Source organism: Phyllostomus hastatus, unplaced genomic scaffold (genome assembly GCF_019186645.2).
Source record: "Phyllostomus hastatus isolate PE091 unplaced genomic scaffold, TTU_PhHast_1.1 phas_contig_148, whole genome shotgun sequence".
Lineage (NCBI taxonomy): Eukaryota > Metazoa > Chordata > Mammalia > Chiroptera > Phyllostomidae > Phyllostomus > Phyllostomus hastatus.
The window spans coordinates 21184175-21201223 of record NW_025333607.1 but is presented as its reverse complement, the minus strand read 5'-3'; the positions used below and the strand labels follow the sequence as shown (position 1 = coordinate 21201223).

The following is a 17049-nucleotide window of genomic DNA, read 5'->3' as shown; positions in this document are numbered from 1 at the left end:
CCAACACCTGGACAGGTCCTCGTCGGCCTGGTGTGGAGCCTACCCAGCGCTTCTGGAGAGGGTTCCGGTACTGAAAACCTCCCGAATGTATTGTGAAGAGTCTACTACGCTTCGGTATCTCAGTCGCTTTGGTGCGGGACTCGTCTTGAACTTTGCCTGTCCTGGACATGCGGGTCTAGGACCACGCCTGGTCCTCGGTTCTCAGTGTCTGGTGCCTGCAGGCGTGTTTCCTGGCTTCCCTCCCTGGTTTAGATCACACTTGTGTTAATAAGATACAAGCGCGCATTTGTTTTCTTCGGAAGGCTATCGACCTGAGTTCTCGAGTCTGTGACCCATGGGTCACCCCCCGAGGAACTCTGCCCCCACACACCGACCCTATCACCTCCACATGTTTATGCAACGTTTTATTCTTCTGGGGGTCACAATCACCCCCTGGCCTCCACCCCAGCTACCAAAGCTGATCGGACATTTCCAGCAGCCGTTTTCCTGCCCGTAGGCGAGGCCACAGGCACGCGTGCTGTGGAACGTGAGGAAGGCTCTGGCTCATGAACTGTCCCTACTTTGCTTCTGCTGAGACTTCCGTTGTTTGGTAGGCCTCTTCCTGTCGTGATAGCGAATCTTCAAACGTGAGTTGTAGCTGTGGGCCCAGCTACAATTCATTCACAATAACTGGATGAGATCAGTTTTGCTTTTATGTGTGCTTCTGTTTCATTTTTATGTTTATAATTTAAAAAGTGACATCTTTTATTATTTTAGAAATGGTTTATGATGATCACAATGGCAAGGAAAAGGAGGTAAAAACTATCTAAAATCTCAATGCATAAGAAAGCACGTTTTGATGACTGATCTCTTATGAGTTGTCTCTCTAAATGCACGGGTGTACAGAATACACTCACTCTGACATAGTTAGCATGATATTATAGACTTTGTCTTTATCATTGACTTTTGTCTCATTTGGGGTATTTTTACTGTTGATGATGATGAGGCTACTTTTGTCGTCTTGTTGGAGGGTGTTCAGGTAGATGCCAGTGCCTTTCCTGATATAAATAATGCTGCAATAAATATTCATGTGTAGGTTTCTTTCCTCTGAGTGCTTTTTGTCAACGGGAGTGAAGCTTCAGTGGAAATTATGGTCTGGCTGCCTGCCTGTTTCACTCCCCGTTTGTTCTGGACATTAACTAAAAATGTGCGGATCAGCCCTACACTGTTTTTCATGATAAATTTGATTTAGAAAGGGCAGCTCGGGCACTAGGTTTTTATTAGAATTTAGACATTTCCTCCTATGCGTTTATCCAATTTAGTGCTCGGTAAAGGGTGAAAAAAAGGACTTTCCACTGGAGATCTCACTTCACATTGAAATTTATATATTTGAGATTGTAGAAGTGTCTTTTTAAGGATTATGAAAGCTATTCTACATTACATAGCCTTGTCTAAAAAAAATATTTTCTCAAGGTCTTTTTTAAATTGAAATGCTGCATGCTATTTTAAGAACGATGAAAAGAACATCCCAGAGAAAATACTGTCAGTTTGATAAAACCAGCTTTTAGCAAATTCATGTTAACTCCCAGTTTCCCTCTGAAAGTGCTGACCAACTCATGCTCAGCAATTTATTTTTAATCTTTCAGACATTGGTGTAGACTTTTCTTATTATGTAGTCGTTTTTGTAGCATGCCATGTTTCTGTCTACGAAAACTGTATATAGCCTTTCGCTCTTCCATACCTAGGTTCGGTCTGGTCTCTGAAATGTCACCGACACTGTGATGTGGGTTTGGAAAGGACAGTGTTGCTGGGCTCATCGCCATGTATTTGCCTGTATGGGAACCGTCCATTTGTTTGTATTGATGTCTCGTCCACTGCACTCACGTACGCAGAAAGACATGGTCACTGAGAAAGACACACCTTCATTTTACGGAACTTGCAGTGTAGTGAGAAGACACCTAGTAAAGAAATGTACTTGCACATAAGTATCCAGTTACAACCGAGATGCCTGGAAGGGAAGTGCAGTGAGTGGCGTCACCTAGGACATCAGTTGACTGCTTCGATCGAGTGGAAACCTCAGAGAGGGTTTCCTTGAGGGAGGGTTGAGCAGAGAACTCGAGGCGAGTCAAGGGCTGAGATGGGAAGGAGAAGTCATGGTAGCATCAGTCTCAGAATGCCATGCTCAGAGTTTTGTTCCCAGGAGACGGAAGTCTTGGCTTTGGATGGCGGGTGCGTGGTGCAATATGCAGATGATGTGCCATAGAACTGCACACTTGAAGCCTGTATAATCTTATTAACCAATGTCGCCCCAATTGATTTAATTTAAGGAAGAGTTGCGGTCTTTATCTTAACCAAAATGCGATGTCAATACACAGTGAGGCGATGTGAGCAAAACGAATTGAGAAAGAATCGGTGTAGCTGTAAATTGGAGGGGAAATGTAGAAGACAAGGGAGTGTAGTGTCTCATTGGGAAGGCTTCTGCAAGAGTTCCGAAGAAATGCAGAAAGGGATGGTTTAGATCAAGGTGGCTGTGGGAATGGAGATGAACAAAGGCAGGTAAATTTGAGGACTAATGGGTTAGTTATTTACACAAATGCAGTGGAATTGGGTGCCATTTATTGGGATGTGGAAAACTGGGAGGACCAGGTTTTGGGGGGAAAGATCAGTGGTCTGGTTTGGAGCAAAGGAAGATGACAACTACTCAGGGAGATATGACATTCTGGAATTACCGGGTACTTCCATATACCAAGTAGTCTCTTTGAATAGTCCTTTTAAGTTCTATAACTCTATTTAAAACAAGAACTTTAAATAGAGTTTTATGGCTTTTTCTCATTGCTTGACATATTACCAGAAAGAAAATTATCGAAAGGTTTAAGAACATACTTCGTGTTTTGTGGAAGGGCTCTCATGCTTCCTAACGGGGGAGAGCGCGTGGGTTTTGTTGTGATTGTCGTGTTTGATTTTGTGTGTGTTTATTTGCATTCATGGGAAACATAATATAGTTATGTAAATGTTTTCCCAAATGCGGTGTGTGGCAGTGAATGGCCCCCACGTGAGCCGCTGCACGCCAAATAATTCAGATAAGGACAGGGCACAACAATGAACAGGGATAGCCAGTGAGACGGTGGGGATGTTATGCTGTTTTTGCAGAGCATCAGTAATTGTTGACACTGAAGGTGAAATGATCTTTAACAGACATCTAAGGACAGCCACCCCTTGTCCTGTGCAACATTCCATGCTATATCCTCCGTCACAGGTGTTGTGGTGGCATGCTAAGTATTTTCTATAAATCCAGATATGAAATATTAATGTGGTCTATAATCTGAGCTACTGACTTTATCTGGAGTATTAATGCTTTTGAATTTGTACTGCCACAATATTAACAGCTTTAAAATTAACAAAATCTTAAAGGTTTATAGAAGACCCTTAAGTGACTTTTCAATGGAGAATTTGATTAGTAGGTTTTGAGGATTTTGGACCCTTCTATAACCACTCTTTAAATAAAACTCCTTTATCTTTGCTTTTATTATTGATATGAGACCGAAAATGAAATTAAAAAGCCTATTTCATGGAACAGAACTATTATTCAAAAGAAAACTGAAAGGATATAACGTTTTTGTAATTTTAATTTGGATATTTTATTGTCTTCTCATGCTATTGTTATTTAAATATTTCCAACTTCAATCAAATGTTTAAATGAATGCATTTCCCACATTTAAAAAAAGTAACATCTGGTCTTTCTTTTCACAGGTCTCGTATCTTTTGGGTGAACCGGAGTCCGCCTTTGTGGGGCCTGCAGGTCACGTACAGTTTTGTTTATCCCTGCATTGGGGATGGATTCCTATTTCCTGGAGAAATACTGTGGGAGAGAAATGCTTGCTATTAAAAATGAGCTTGTCTTATTGCTTAATTAATCACGATGCACATTTTAGACAAACACGTTCACTGCTCTCTTCATGTTTGCTCGAGCCCTGCGTTCTGTCGTGAGAACTCGCGGTCAGAATTAGACTCAGGTCGCTGTCCAGGGCACGGAGAAAACCCAAGTCAGCCTGTGTTTTCAGCACCACTCATTCCTGTAACCAGCTTTCCAAATTCCAGTTACGCAATCCTTGAAAAATTAATCAAAAGTTCGTATCCAAGTGTCCTTGGTCTCTGGAACATGTGCGAATCTCAATAAATAATCAATAAATCAATAATCAAATGAACAGTTCATATTTCCAATAGCAAGAGCTTGCTACCGAGGCAGATAATTTGTAAATCAAATAAAAAGCGTGCCCTGGATTAGGAAGGCTGGAGGGAGGAGGGAGGCCACGGCGAGTCTGAGTCACTCTGTTGACGCACGCCCTGGAGTCCTCCCCTTCCTGTCCCCTCCCCTTCCTGGTGAACTTCACACCAGCAACCTTCGTGCAAGCTTCCGTCCTCACTTCTGTCTCCCTCCTCTGCATGCTTTTTATTTTCTGTCATCTTTCAACAGTAAAAATTATTCTAATAGAGGGACTTGGAATGACACGAAATGACTTTAAGCATCCCTGTTTATAAATAACCTTTAAAACACTTTGAAATCAACTGTTGGGTTCGTCTTTTAAAGTCAAGATGACTGTGAAGTCTGCGTTTTATAGGTGACAATGAATTCTTTCAATGATGTGTGTCTGGGATTATAATTATGAAGTCAGAGTTTTTACCATGTCTGGATATTTCATATTTTATTGAAGTCAAATTGCGTTTTACATTACTTTACACTGGCTTTCATTGCAGTGTCATGAACTTAAAAATAACTCTTTCACGTATTTCAGTGTGCACTGAAAATGCACTCTTTTCATCTCCAAATTATCCTCCAGGGAGGAGCGCATGTAAAATAAGTTAACATTTTTGCAAGGAGTTATATATGGTCCTGAAATACATGTTGATCTAGGCACATAGCTTTTGTCTCATACTGATGTTTTTAAATGATAATAGCACTTATTTCCAAATAGGAGTTTGAGTAATTCATGCTAAAAGCCTTGTAGAAGCCCTCTATCAAAGCGTCCCTCCAGGAAAAGGCAGGGATGATTCAGAGGCCTTGCGAAGAAGATTGAAGAGGTGTGAATTTTTTTATCATGACAACGTGCAGCTGATGTATGCACTTTTGAACACGTTTTATTTATATTCCCTTGCATTCACAAGTTTTTAAATTGTCCTTATGTTTCAAAATTCACCTCAACCAAAGTTTTCACTCCCATGGAGTCAAAATGTGAAACTCCAGGGAAATCTGTCTTTCTCCTGTAGGCTGTCCCGAACCTCAGAATCTGCCAGCAGATATATACTTGCTCTCTGAGTCACTTCTGGCCTGTGCTTGCTGATTTGGGTTCCATCCCTCTGCCCTAGAGGGCTGACAGGAACCTCTGGATCTCTCCTCCAGTTCCCCTTCCTGCTGCAGCCGCTGCCCCTGGTTAGGTCAGCAGTGGAACTGTACCTACAACAGGCAAGACAGAGAGAGGTGGAAGCTGTTCGGGGCAGGCAGGTCAAGCCCGTCCGGCTGCAAACGGGAAATTGGTTGTGAAGCTCATTCAAACACAAGCTGAAAGGCTGCTCAGGGGCTGACGTGGACCATTTTGTTAAGTGTTCAAAAGCCCGGCTCTTTCCTTCCGTGTGAGGCAGGCGATAGGGTGGACCACATCCAACCCAGGGTTCCTGTGCTTTTCTGCAGGGAACTGCCGCTTCTGGTGAATGCGCCTCAGACTCGGGCGGTGTTGCTGGCGGAGGGTGTTATTTGGGGGCGGGGGCAGAAAGCAGGGGTGTGAGGCCGTGAGGGATGCACACAGCAAAAACCTGTTCTTTCTGTATCACGCAAACTGCAGCCGGTCTGACTCTCCTAATCCCATAGTTTCATTAGGGATAATAAACCAGAAAAGATTTATTAAGGAGTATTAGAAATGGCCAAAGCTAAGCTGTAGTGCCGGGGACGACCTACAACCCACCTCCTGTATATGAGTTAATGTGCCTCGTAATACCTCCTATATCATATCTCACGTAAATATATCCAGATATATAATACACATATGCATACATTTATACATTCATTGACTTTATAAATTACCATAATCATGAATACATTATATTCTGTATAGTAGTATAATCATGGCTACATATTATTTTATTCTTATGATGTTTTCTCATAAAGTTAAAATTTGTATTTTAGGTTTTAGTGGCCTTGATAAGTCTGTTTGAAACGATCCTACTTGGTTATCTCAGTTATAAGGTAAGCTATTTTCATTAGAAATTTTCTGCTGACAGTCCACATTAAGAGCTTTTCCCCAGCCTTCCTGTCTTTATAATGCATACTCTGGGGATAAAGCAAGCCCTTCTTAAAGCACTTTAATTATTTTGAACCTCTCTAGTAGGTGATTTTAAAAAAGCTTAGTAACATAGTACTGTTCTCCTTGGTGGCTGGAACAGACTTGACTAACTCCTATGGGTTGAATTATCCGTTAGGTGCGTGCTCGTACGAGTCAAGCAAACGCGGTGGCCTGGCCCTTTCTCATTCTCAATCCCCATTCCCGATCCGTACAGAAAACACCGAGGGGACAAAAACATGCCTGCTAGGAACCGTTTTAAGGAATTCTTTTAGTTTTTGGCAGAGCTCTGCCTGGCGAACACAACCTAACCAGTGATTCCAGGACCTCTGTTTGGTAAAGAGCGCCTCGTGGTGCATGCTTTGCTTTGCTTTGCTTTGCTTTGCTTTTTCCCTGGGAGTTTATAGTCTGGAGGTGGGGCTGGGTTGGAAACACTGCACAGACTATGACAGAAGGCAGAGGAATAGGTGTTCTCAGTGAGGCCACGGGATGAAAAGGGAATCCTTGACTCATTCTGCGGAGCCCCGGCCCAATGATGTCACTGATGACAGGAGAGGAGACGGGACAATAGGGATTCATAGGATTAAGACAGGCATGAAGGAATGCACATATATAATCAAGAGAACGATAAATATTCAAGTGTGGCCAGAATATAGGGCATTTAGGGAAATATTGGTGCAAAAGGTTTGGGGTGATATTGTGAGCGCCTTGGACAGTAACGTGCACTGGGAATCGATGGAGGATGTTGCACGTGGGAGTTCTACAGTAGTAATTAAGTCTGAGGGCTATTCATTCAGAACTTCTGGGCCCCCGCAGCTCAGAGAGACATCACCCGGAAGGCCTTGCTGTGCTCCGTGAAGACACCGTTGCCGTAAAGGAAAACTGGGAGTTCGTGTTTGGCTGGGGGAAATGAACAGACGAACGGGATGCAAGATGAACTATGAACGTAGACACTGGAGAAATCAACTGGTGGTTGAAGGGAGTGAGTTCGTTAAGTGTGGAAAAATATCCAAGGGCGAAGCCAGGCTCATGTTGGTGGGGATGCTGGTGTCATCGTTGTTGGAAGTTGCTGGAAGAGGACCACAGCCATCAGGGAAGACGGAAGTGGACCAGAGGGAGAAAGTTACCAGAATGGGGGTCGCATTCAGCACTGATTTTCGGTTCACAGTTTCTGCATGTGCGTCACCCCATGCTCTGTTTTGGGGGGAACTCTCTATCTGGCAGACACCGATCTTCCTTTTTAAAACATAGGGGTTTGAAGACAACATTCCTTAGACGACTTTTGAATCCTAAATTTAGAGCAAGTTCAATCCCAAATGAAGCCCTCTCTCGGGTGCGTGTCCTGTTCCAGGGACCACAGGTTTGATTCTCCGGGGTCTGTACGTGGTTCCCAAAGAACAGGCCCCTTTGTCTTAAAACTGGCCTGCACATATTACAACAGCCAAGTGCTGGAAGCAACCTAGGTGCCCATCAGTAAATGAATGGATCAAGAACTATGGTACATTTACACAATGGAATTCTATGCAGCAGAAAGAGAAAAGGAGCTCCTACCCTTTGCGACAGTATGGATGGAGCTGGAGAGCATTATGCTGAGTGAAACAAGCCAGGCAGTGAAAGACAAATACCATATGATCTCACCTTTAACGGGAACCTAAACAACAAAACAAAGAAACAAGCAAAATATAACTAAAGACACTGAACTAGAGGACAGGCTGACAGTGTTCAGAGGGGAGAGGGGAGGGAATTTCAGGGGAAAAGGGGAAGGGTTTACAGGAACAAGTATAAAGGACACACAGATAAAAAACTAGGGGTGGGTGGAAATGGGAGGGAGGAGGGGAGGGCTGGGTGGGTGGGCTGGGATGGGAGTAAAAGATAGAAAATTGTACTGCAACAACAATTAAAATAAAATAAAAAAAACAAAAAAAAAACTGGTCCAACTGGGTGTTTTGGCTTGTTCACATCTCAGCCTTCTTTCTCCCCACGGGCTCCTTATATTTGATGTTTCGGGCACGGGTGTCAACATTACACCATCTCCCTGCGCGAGCCAAGCTAAGCGGGTCACTTGAGTGCTTCTCATTTAACTCGAGGAGCTGGCAGATGCCGCTTGGCCCCTGTAACGACTCCACACAGAGGAGCTGGTTCTCACTGCTTCCGTTTCTTCTACCTGCGCTTCCTGCCTTTTTTTTTAATATAGTCTGGAGAGAGAGACAAGCTAATGATAAAAACGCCTGTCACTGAATATTTTAGCACATGGACCATAGCCATTTGAGAACCGGGGGCAGGAATTTTCCATCACTGCAATGTTTTAAGCCTTTGGGACTGCCAGAAAATGAAGAATGAGTCTTAAGTTTTTAGGCAGTGTTTGAAAATAATTGGAAGTTACAGGGAACCAGACTGCAAACTGATTTCCTATTACACAGATGTCTTCATCGGAGATAAGCTGCTTTAGGAAGTTCTGAGTTGTGTTTCGCTGGACGTCAGTCAAGAAAGTTTCAGTGGCGAGGACTGTATATCAGGGTGGACTTCCTGGGCGTGTCCTCTCGGCCGCTGCGGGGGCCCTGGACCTGGTGTAAGGCTCTGATGTCGGCTTCTGGCAATTGTTCACAACTTGTTAATAAGAAGCCCTGCTTTTGCTTTTGCACCGGGCCCCTTGACTTGTGTAGCCAGCCCTGCTTGCGTGGGTTGGTAGGTTTGAGAATCCCCTTCGTTTATGTTTTCTCATCATCAAAACAATGTTACTATCGATGAGCTTTGTTAACACGTAGTGTGTTTGGGATCTATTTCATAAGCTTCGAGAAATGCCTGAGATTTTACTGCCTATATTTTCCTCTAAGGTTTTTTTTATGGTTTCATGACTTACATTTAAGTCTTTAATCTATTTGGAGTTTATTCTTGTGTATGGTGTAAGTTGGTGATCTAGTTTCATTTTTTTTTGCGTGTATCTGTCCAGTTTTCCCAACACCATTGTATGTGCTTGACTCCTTCATTAAATATTAATTGAGCATAAAGGCATTCATTTATTTCTGGGCTCTCTGTTCTGTTCCATTGACCTATGTGTCTGTTCTTCTGCCAGTGCCATGCTGTTTTGATTACTATGGCCATGTAGTATAGTTTGACATCAGGTAATGTGATACATCCAACTTTGTTTTTCTTTCTCAGTGTGAATATATTTACTATAGTAAACATTATAATTGTCACTTTTTATCAATTATACAAGTTTTGTTAGCCTGTTTTATTTTTACTGGTGAATTTTCTTTGATCAAATATGATATGATCACATGTTATGTGCAATAATCAAGGATTACTGTAACATTTGAATTGCTTCTTAAATTTACCATGAAGTTGAGAGGGCACGGTTACATTTAGAAAAATAATCTCTAAAAGTTATTGCTACGCCTTTATATGATAATTCAAAGAAATTATGAGTGCTGTCTTTTGCTCCCTTTAATGGGATTTGGTATAATTGACTTTTATTTTTATTCATTCTTTCCTGAAAGGGGAACATCTGGGAACAGATTTTACGGGTACCTTTCATCTTGGAAATAGTTAACGCGGTTCCCTTCGTTATCTCGGTAAGTCCTAAAATCATCTTTTAAAAATAATTTTGTCATTAGATTGCAGTGAAGTCTTTCAATACCAATGCTAATAAAAATATTTAACTCAAATAAATAAAGTTAGGTGTTGGTTAGAATCATAGTACTAAAAAATAAATAGTGAAATCTGTTGAGTAGCTAGATTGTGAAATTAAATGAACACTAATGAGATTCAGTACGATGGTAAAATGAGATGCGTCTTAGAAATGTATGGTCTAGTGGTGCCATTTAAACAAGTACCAATATTGTCTAAACAGACTAGAAATCGCTCCATTTCTTGTGTGTATTGTGGAATTAAAAAATACAGAAACCAGGTAGAACCACAAACTTGTAAACATGTCTCAGACTGAGAATACACTCATCTCTAGTTTAACCACAGGGTTTACTAGGTCCAATTCTCTCCTTAACAAGAAAGTTGCCAACAGCTAGACAGCCAGCAACTTGCTTCTTTATCAGGTCGATGGCTTACCAATTCCACGAAGCTTCTGTTCAATTGCATGCTTCCGCTACAAAATTTGGTTTTAATTTCTGTTTGATAGGGTTGTAATAATGTCTGTAGGGACTATGCTTTCCAACACTCTGAGTTTTATTTGGAAAACTATGAAAATAAGAAGATATTTAAAGCTGTTGCTCACTTCTGAGAATTATTTCAATATGAGTAATTTATCTAGAGAAGCGACTGGAATTAGATGAAGTGGCTAAGTAAATGTAATTCCAATTAACCATGGTTCCCCAATGTCACTTAAAATGTCTGGGTCCCGAGAGTGAGTGGTGCTATTAGGAAAGGGGGGGCTTTCTTTCTTTGTCCTACTCCCCCCCCCAAATTGCAAAGAAGAACGAGGCCGTGTCTACTCTAAACTGTCACAGCAAGAATTTAATGGTAGAATTAGCATAGTTATATCTGACATCCAGTGAGAGCTTATTATTTTCTTTCTGCTTCTACAATAATTTTCCAAAGAATTTTTCCGTAAGAATGAGACAGTGAATGAAAAGATCATATCTGCTCCTTGCATTTTATTAATAATAGGCATTAAATGTACTTGTCACATATTTTAAATTGTTATATTGTTTTTAATAAATTTTTCGGTTTTACATTTCTTTTAAATCTGCTGGATATGATTCCTTGCTTTGAGATAAAAGTGTAGTTTTGATTTATTTTTTTCAGATATTTTGGCCTTCCTTAAGGAATCTCTTTGTCCCAGTCTTTCTAAACTGCTGGCTTGCCAAACACGCCTTGGAAAATATGATTGTAAGTATGAAAGGGATATGCAGATGCAAAACTCTCCCTCCATCTTTTATTGTTTCTTGCTCTCCGTGTTCGGATTAACCAGAGAGAGAAAATGAGTCGGCGTCTGTGCCTCATTACTTTTTCATTCTATTTCCCCCCCATAAAATATAAATTCATACTGCTGGAATTTATTGGGTTCCAATTAAATATCTAACTGTTTTATTTTTAAGCTTCTTTTACATGAATATCGTATCTTAGTAAATAGCATCATTTAGACGTTTGTAGAAAGGAAAGAATTCTGGTGAAATGCCCTCAGATAATGACAGTGACACGTTGGAGAGACGTCTAAGCTAATGACCCTGTGTGACCGACCGGTCTGCCTGTGTCCTAATAGAGTGAAAACTTGCAAAATGCCCTTGCGGCCCAGTCACTGCCCTTTTCAGGTCCTATGAACCGGTGAACCAAAATGATTTAGATTTTCTAAATATGACCACTCCACAGCCAGCGGCTGCTTGGACTGGTCCCAGGAGTGAGTCATCTTCTGGAGACAGATAACCTCCCCAGACATGTAGCTGGACCCTTGGTTTTCAGGGTTCAGGAAGTCACAGAGTCAAACTTCCCAACTGTGCTGGGCCCACGTTTTGTAAAAATCTGTGGGGCTTTATAAGGCCCTGTAGAGGAGGTGGACGACCCTCAGTACAAGTCATCTTTTTAGATTTGGCTGGGCTGTGAATGGGGTATTTTCGGAGGGATAAACGGAATCAGGAAGCCAGGGATGCCGGTTTCAGAGTGTGCCCGAGGCTGGCCCTGCTTGGAAGGACTGGTTTATAACTCTGACCAGAATACGTTGACGGTAGGGCTCAGGGCTTACTTGGCAGTGAGATGTAAGACATTTGCTGCCTGGTCTTTTATTCTATAAACGTTAAAGTCAGTTCACTGTGTGCTAATCACTGATAGGATAGCCAAGCGAGTTTATTTCTTTATCTTCAGAAGAGAATAAAAGTGCCCACTCTTCAAGCTTGTTGTGAGAACTAAATAAAATTATAGATACATAAATAAATATGAATGTATGTACATATATCCATAAACATAGTAAAGGCTCAATATTATTCATGTTACTAAAAGGAAATGAAATATTTTTTTCTGGAGGTAGACTTGTTTTTCTTTTAAGTGGTTTTTCAACAGAAATTACGACACAAGTTTTGGCCAGAAGTGATATTTGGATAACATTTGAGAATTCATAGCGGATGAATGTTTCTAAACATCCATGTTAGCTGACCTCTGGAGTCTCATGGCAGTGCCTGGCCAGACGTGGGTGAATGTGGCCCGCGGGGCGGTCTGCAGAAACAGACCTGCCTTAACTCTTCAAAAAGAAAAAAAAAAAACATTTCACTAAATAGACATTGCCTAAATTGTTGATGAAAGAAATGCACCGGAAAAAAAATAAACCTCTGTGCTAAATTGAGTTGTTTGTTGCTGGAAAAAATAACCTAACCGAGGGAGAAGTGGTCAGTCCTGGAGAATAACAGGAAGGCTTTGCAGTACTAATTTAGGACCCATTTTCCATTGCGATATTTCTGGATTTTGCTTCTCATGCTCTCACTGGTTGCTCAATTTCTTTGGTTTTTCTGCTCATTAACACCTCTGTTAAAAGAAAGCAAGGGTTGAGAGGTGAAATTCTATTCACCTTAGTTTTCTGTTAATGTGGCAGTTCTGGTTAAATGTGTGGTGGAGGAAGAAACTGCTGGCTCTTTGGGATTTTATGTCGGTGAAGTTATCTCCCGTTCCATTGACTTGAAGACCTTTAACAGTTTATTATTTAAAAACTTGAGATGAACTGAAAACTAGAAAGGAAAAAATTATGAAAATCTACAAATCTATCACACTGAATACTAGTAATAATGTATATCTTGTATTTTATATTAACAGACATATCATACATTAAATTGTATTGTATGTTTAATTTTATAATTTGAATTTTTATCATATGCTAGTATGTAGTAAACAAGTTCTTATGTCATTAAATATTCCTCTTCAAATCAATTTAATGGATGTATCTAAATCTATTATATGGTTTGATCAATTTATTTAACTATTTTTGTATTGCATATTTTAGTTATTTTGATGGTAATGAGCATTCATTATTTCATATAGTAAATGTAATTTTGTAATGAAGATAAACAAATCATTATTGATTTCCATTTTTGATTATTTTCATGTAGTTAATTTTTTAAAATTATGTTATTGAGTAAATACTTAATAAATGAGTGAATGAACTACAAAGGACATACTTGTGAATTATGACCTGAATTCCCAAATTTCCATCAAGAATGATAATAAATTGCATGAGCAGTAATAAAAGTGAGAGCTCATATTTTTGCATCTTTAACAACAGTGGGTGTTACTATTTGTAATGTCTTTCAATTGCAAAGATAAAAACATAAATCTTGAATTCACAATTCTTTTAATAGTAATGAAATTGAACTTAAAAATATTTGCTCAATGGCTATTCAGCTTTTTTAATGATAAATTGTCTGGAGCAATTCCTGATTCAGGGAATAAGACTTGATAGCAGTTTGACCAAACTTTTACTTTCTCCCTAATGGAGTATATTATTTTCTGATCTTTTAAAATTGAAATTGGCCATGAAAGATTATGCTTCTAGAGGGCTTTGGGGGAGTCGGTTTCTGCAGATGTTTGTAAAGTGAATAACTAAAATTTGGTGCTTTTGTGGGCCTCCTACCCTATTGCCTTTGTAACAGGAATGTTTCGGTAAGATCTATTTTGACCCAGGCAAACATGAAACTGTGCTACCATATACATTTAAAGTATGTGTCCTGAGTAGGCACAAGATAGTTGAAATACAATACATAGTAATAATTGTAATGAACTCATGAATATGTAATACTTATCACAACTTAAAATATGTTTTTTTGTTTTATTTTAGAATGATCTACATAGAGCCATTCAGCGCACAGGGTCTGCAATGTTTAATCAAGTTTTGATTTTAATATCTACATTACTATGCCTTATCTTCACCTGGTAAGATTGCACAAATCAGTGTTTTTATTATGCTTTGTTGAACCATAGTTTTAAAAGTTCTTATAAGCCGTTTTAGTGAATAATCAGATAAAAATCAATTAATCATTCGATTAATGTTCACTATGAAATGGGCGGGGTCGCCTACGGAAATAGAAGTGACATCCTCCGGTCTTACAGAAGCAGCAAGGAGGCACTTCTATCGCGTGGTACTGGTATTCACAGCATCTCTGGCATTTCCCCAAATGCTGTGAACATCCGACGCACGCGTGTGCCCTGCGTGCCACAGACGCCACACACGGATTTCTCCTTCAAACCGCTGACGTGGGGGTGCCTGGCTTTTCTAGCCTTCGAAGCGGAAACGCCGTGAGAGAGCTGCCACTGCCCGTCACGGGGTCCGCCGGTGCCTTCTCTGGGTGACATGTTCGTGTGCACGCAGGCAGAAAGCGGGGCAGACCTCGAGGTGCTTGGCTACGGAAAACAGTTGTTTCTTCTTTTGGAAGGTCCCGCTTTGGCAATTAAAACGTAAACCACGTGAAATCGGGCACTGCCCGTATGGACTCATGCAGATCCGTAACTAGACAAATAATGTGAATACCCAAAAATGAGGTAGAATAATGTTCTGTTTTGTAGGAGTCTTACACATTACGTGTGGTTGTGCTCTGCCCTGGAGTTGACCTACTGAGAGATAAAAAGCTAATTAGGAAGTACTAAAGGAGGAGTGTACTCAGACACTCTTACAACTGAACGAGCTATGAGCAGAGCCATAGGTACACGTATTTAAACACATTCATGCCCCGTTCACAACTGGATATGGTCTGAGAAATTCGTCACTGGGTGATTTCACCACTGTGTGAATATCAGAATAATAATGAGTTATGCTATGATGTCAGCTAGGCTACGACATCACTAGACGATAGGTTACAAGATTACAATGGCCTGAAAAATTCCATTTGGTTTGCAGTTGACTAAATGTCATTATGTGGCATGTGATTGTCTCAATTTGGAAATAAGGTATGACAGCCTGTTTGCATCAGTATGCGGCTAATATGTCTATTAAATGGGCTTAAAATATATTTCATGGCATACTTTTATATTTAAAAACTAAACATTTTAGCATATTTTATGTCTTTAAACATAAAGTATCCCTCTGAAATTGTCACAATGCCATCTTATTAAATTTTTTTCCCTTCTCACAAATTGTTTTTTATTGCATACCGAGGAAATATCTAACTTCATAAGTGTGAAATACTAACAGTAGTGACCTTCCTTCCAATGTCACTAAAAATTCTTAATTTTAAGGTAAGGCAATTATTTGAATAATTTAGGAGATTTTTTCCATTTTACTTAAGGAAAACTACTTGAAATTAAAAATTTTATATACATGTACACGGGCCAGTATTTCCATTGCTGGAAAATTACAAAAAATAAAACAAATGATTTCTAAACAATGTGGGAAATCTGTTAAAGTAGAAATTACCATTATTTTTTTCTGCCTGACCCATAAATGAAGGATATCTCAGATATGTGTGTATGTTTTGTATGTATTTATCTATGTATATGTGTATATCTCATAGAATGTAAAATATATATGCACATACATATATGTAAATATATATACACACATATACAAATATATCTATATACACAGATATATTATATTTTGTGGTGATTACAGCCATAATTAACTGCTGTTATATCATAGAGCAAGGCTATCGAAGCTTTTGGAAATCGGAACTTTTTTTTTAAGATTTTATTTATTTATTTTTAGAGTGGAAAGGGAGGGAGATAGAGAGAGAGAGAAACATCAATGTGCGGTTGCTGGGGGTCATGGCCTGCAACCCAGGCATGTACCCTGGCTGGGAACCAAACCTGCAACACTTTGGTTCGCAGCCCACGCTCAATCCACTGAGCTACGCCAGCCAGGGCTGGAAATCGGAACTTTTAACATGTACATTGTTATTGAAGCCCCGAAAGCTCCGGGACTAATACTTGAAGCATCGGCAGCGTTGCTCACAAGTCCCACCATCTTACAATCACCTGCTTTGGAAAGCCAGGACTTAGTTTTGAAATGTCACGTCTCTCCATCGTTGTTAACATCACAAAGAACCATCATTAAGCATCTGTCTGCCGGAGACACGTGCTCAGTGCCCGGCCGGAATGCAAATGGAGCCCCCACCCCCCACCCCCCTTTGTGGGGAGTGCGCTCAGCATCGGTTTTCCTGCCATTGTGATGGAGCTGGATGGACCTCCCCACGTCTGCTTGTCGCACCCCTCCCGGTCGCCCGCACCCACTTCCCCGGCAGCTGTGACTCGGGATTCTGCCTGCGTCTCTGTGGCAAACAAGTAAACAGGCACGTGCGGGAAGGAAGTGCATGACTTTAGCCTAATTATTAACGTACTCTGAGCAATAATAAGTACTCTCATTCATAATGCACTGGGCGTTCTCAGGCGCTTGTTGGCTTATTTTGAGCCAACTTCACTTCAAACTTCAGTTTTTTACTTCAGTATGTCCATTTACGTATTTTTTATGTTATTTCACAGTTATTACATAAAGAAATCTATTAGGCTGATGGATAGTTCATGTTTTGGTCAAACATGAAACATTTAATCTACATTCTCAGTCTTGTTTCAGGAGAAAAGAAATGTATTCATTGATTTCTTTGAAAATGCAGCTTAGTTCAATGTTATTAGCGTGCTTAACTCAAGAGTATCTGGTATTTTTGGAGCACCTTTGATTGACAGTACTTGACCTCCAGAGGCATGGATTCTTCTAGTTACTGATTCAACTCGAGGGCAATAGCTGCATGGGAACTGGCCAGGGCAGGGGTGGGTGGTACCGTTTGCAAAAAGTATGAGAGCACGGTCTATTGGTGTT

General features: G+C 40.5%; 1 protein-coding gene across 2 annotated transcripts in view; it reads left to right on the top strand.

The window, feature by feature from the left end:
* Positions 1 to 17049, top strand: part of KCNT2 (potassium sodium-activated channel subfamily T member 2) — a 197293-nt gene that overhangs the window by 68843 nt on the left and 111401 nt on the right. For both annotated transcript variants that reach the window (XM_045817680.1, XM_045817677.1), the window contains exons 4-8: positions 3730 to 3778; positions 6158 to 6217; positions 9809 to 9883; positions 11070 to 11153; positions 14080 to 14174. In XM_045817680.1, coding sequence (XP_045673636.1) covers positions 3730 to 3778; positions 6158 to 6217; positions 9809 to 9883; positions 11070 to 11153; positions 14080 to 14174 — 363 coding nt within the window. The remainder of the gene's footprint in view (positions 1 to 3729; positions 3779 to 6157; positions 6218 to 9808; positions 9884 to 11069; positions 11154 to 14079; positions 14175 to 17049) is intronic.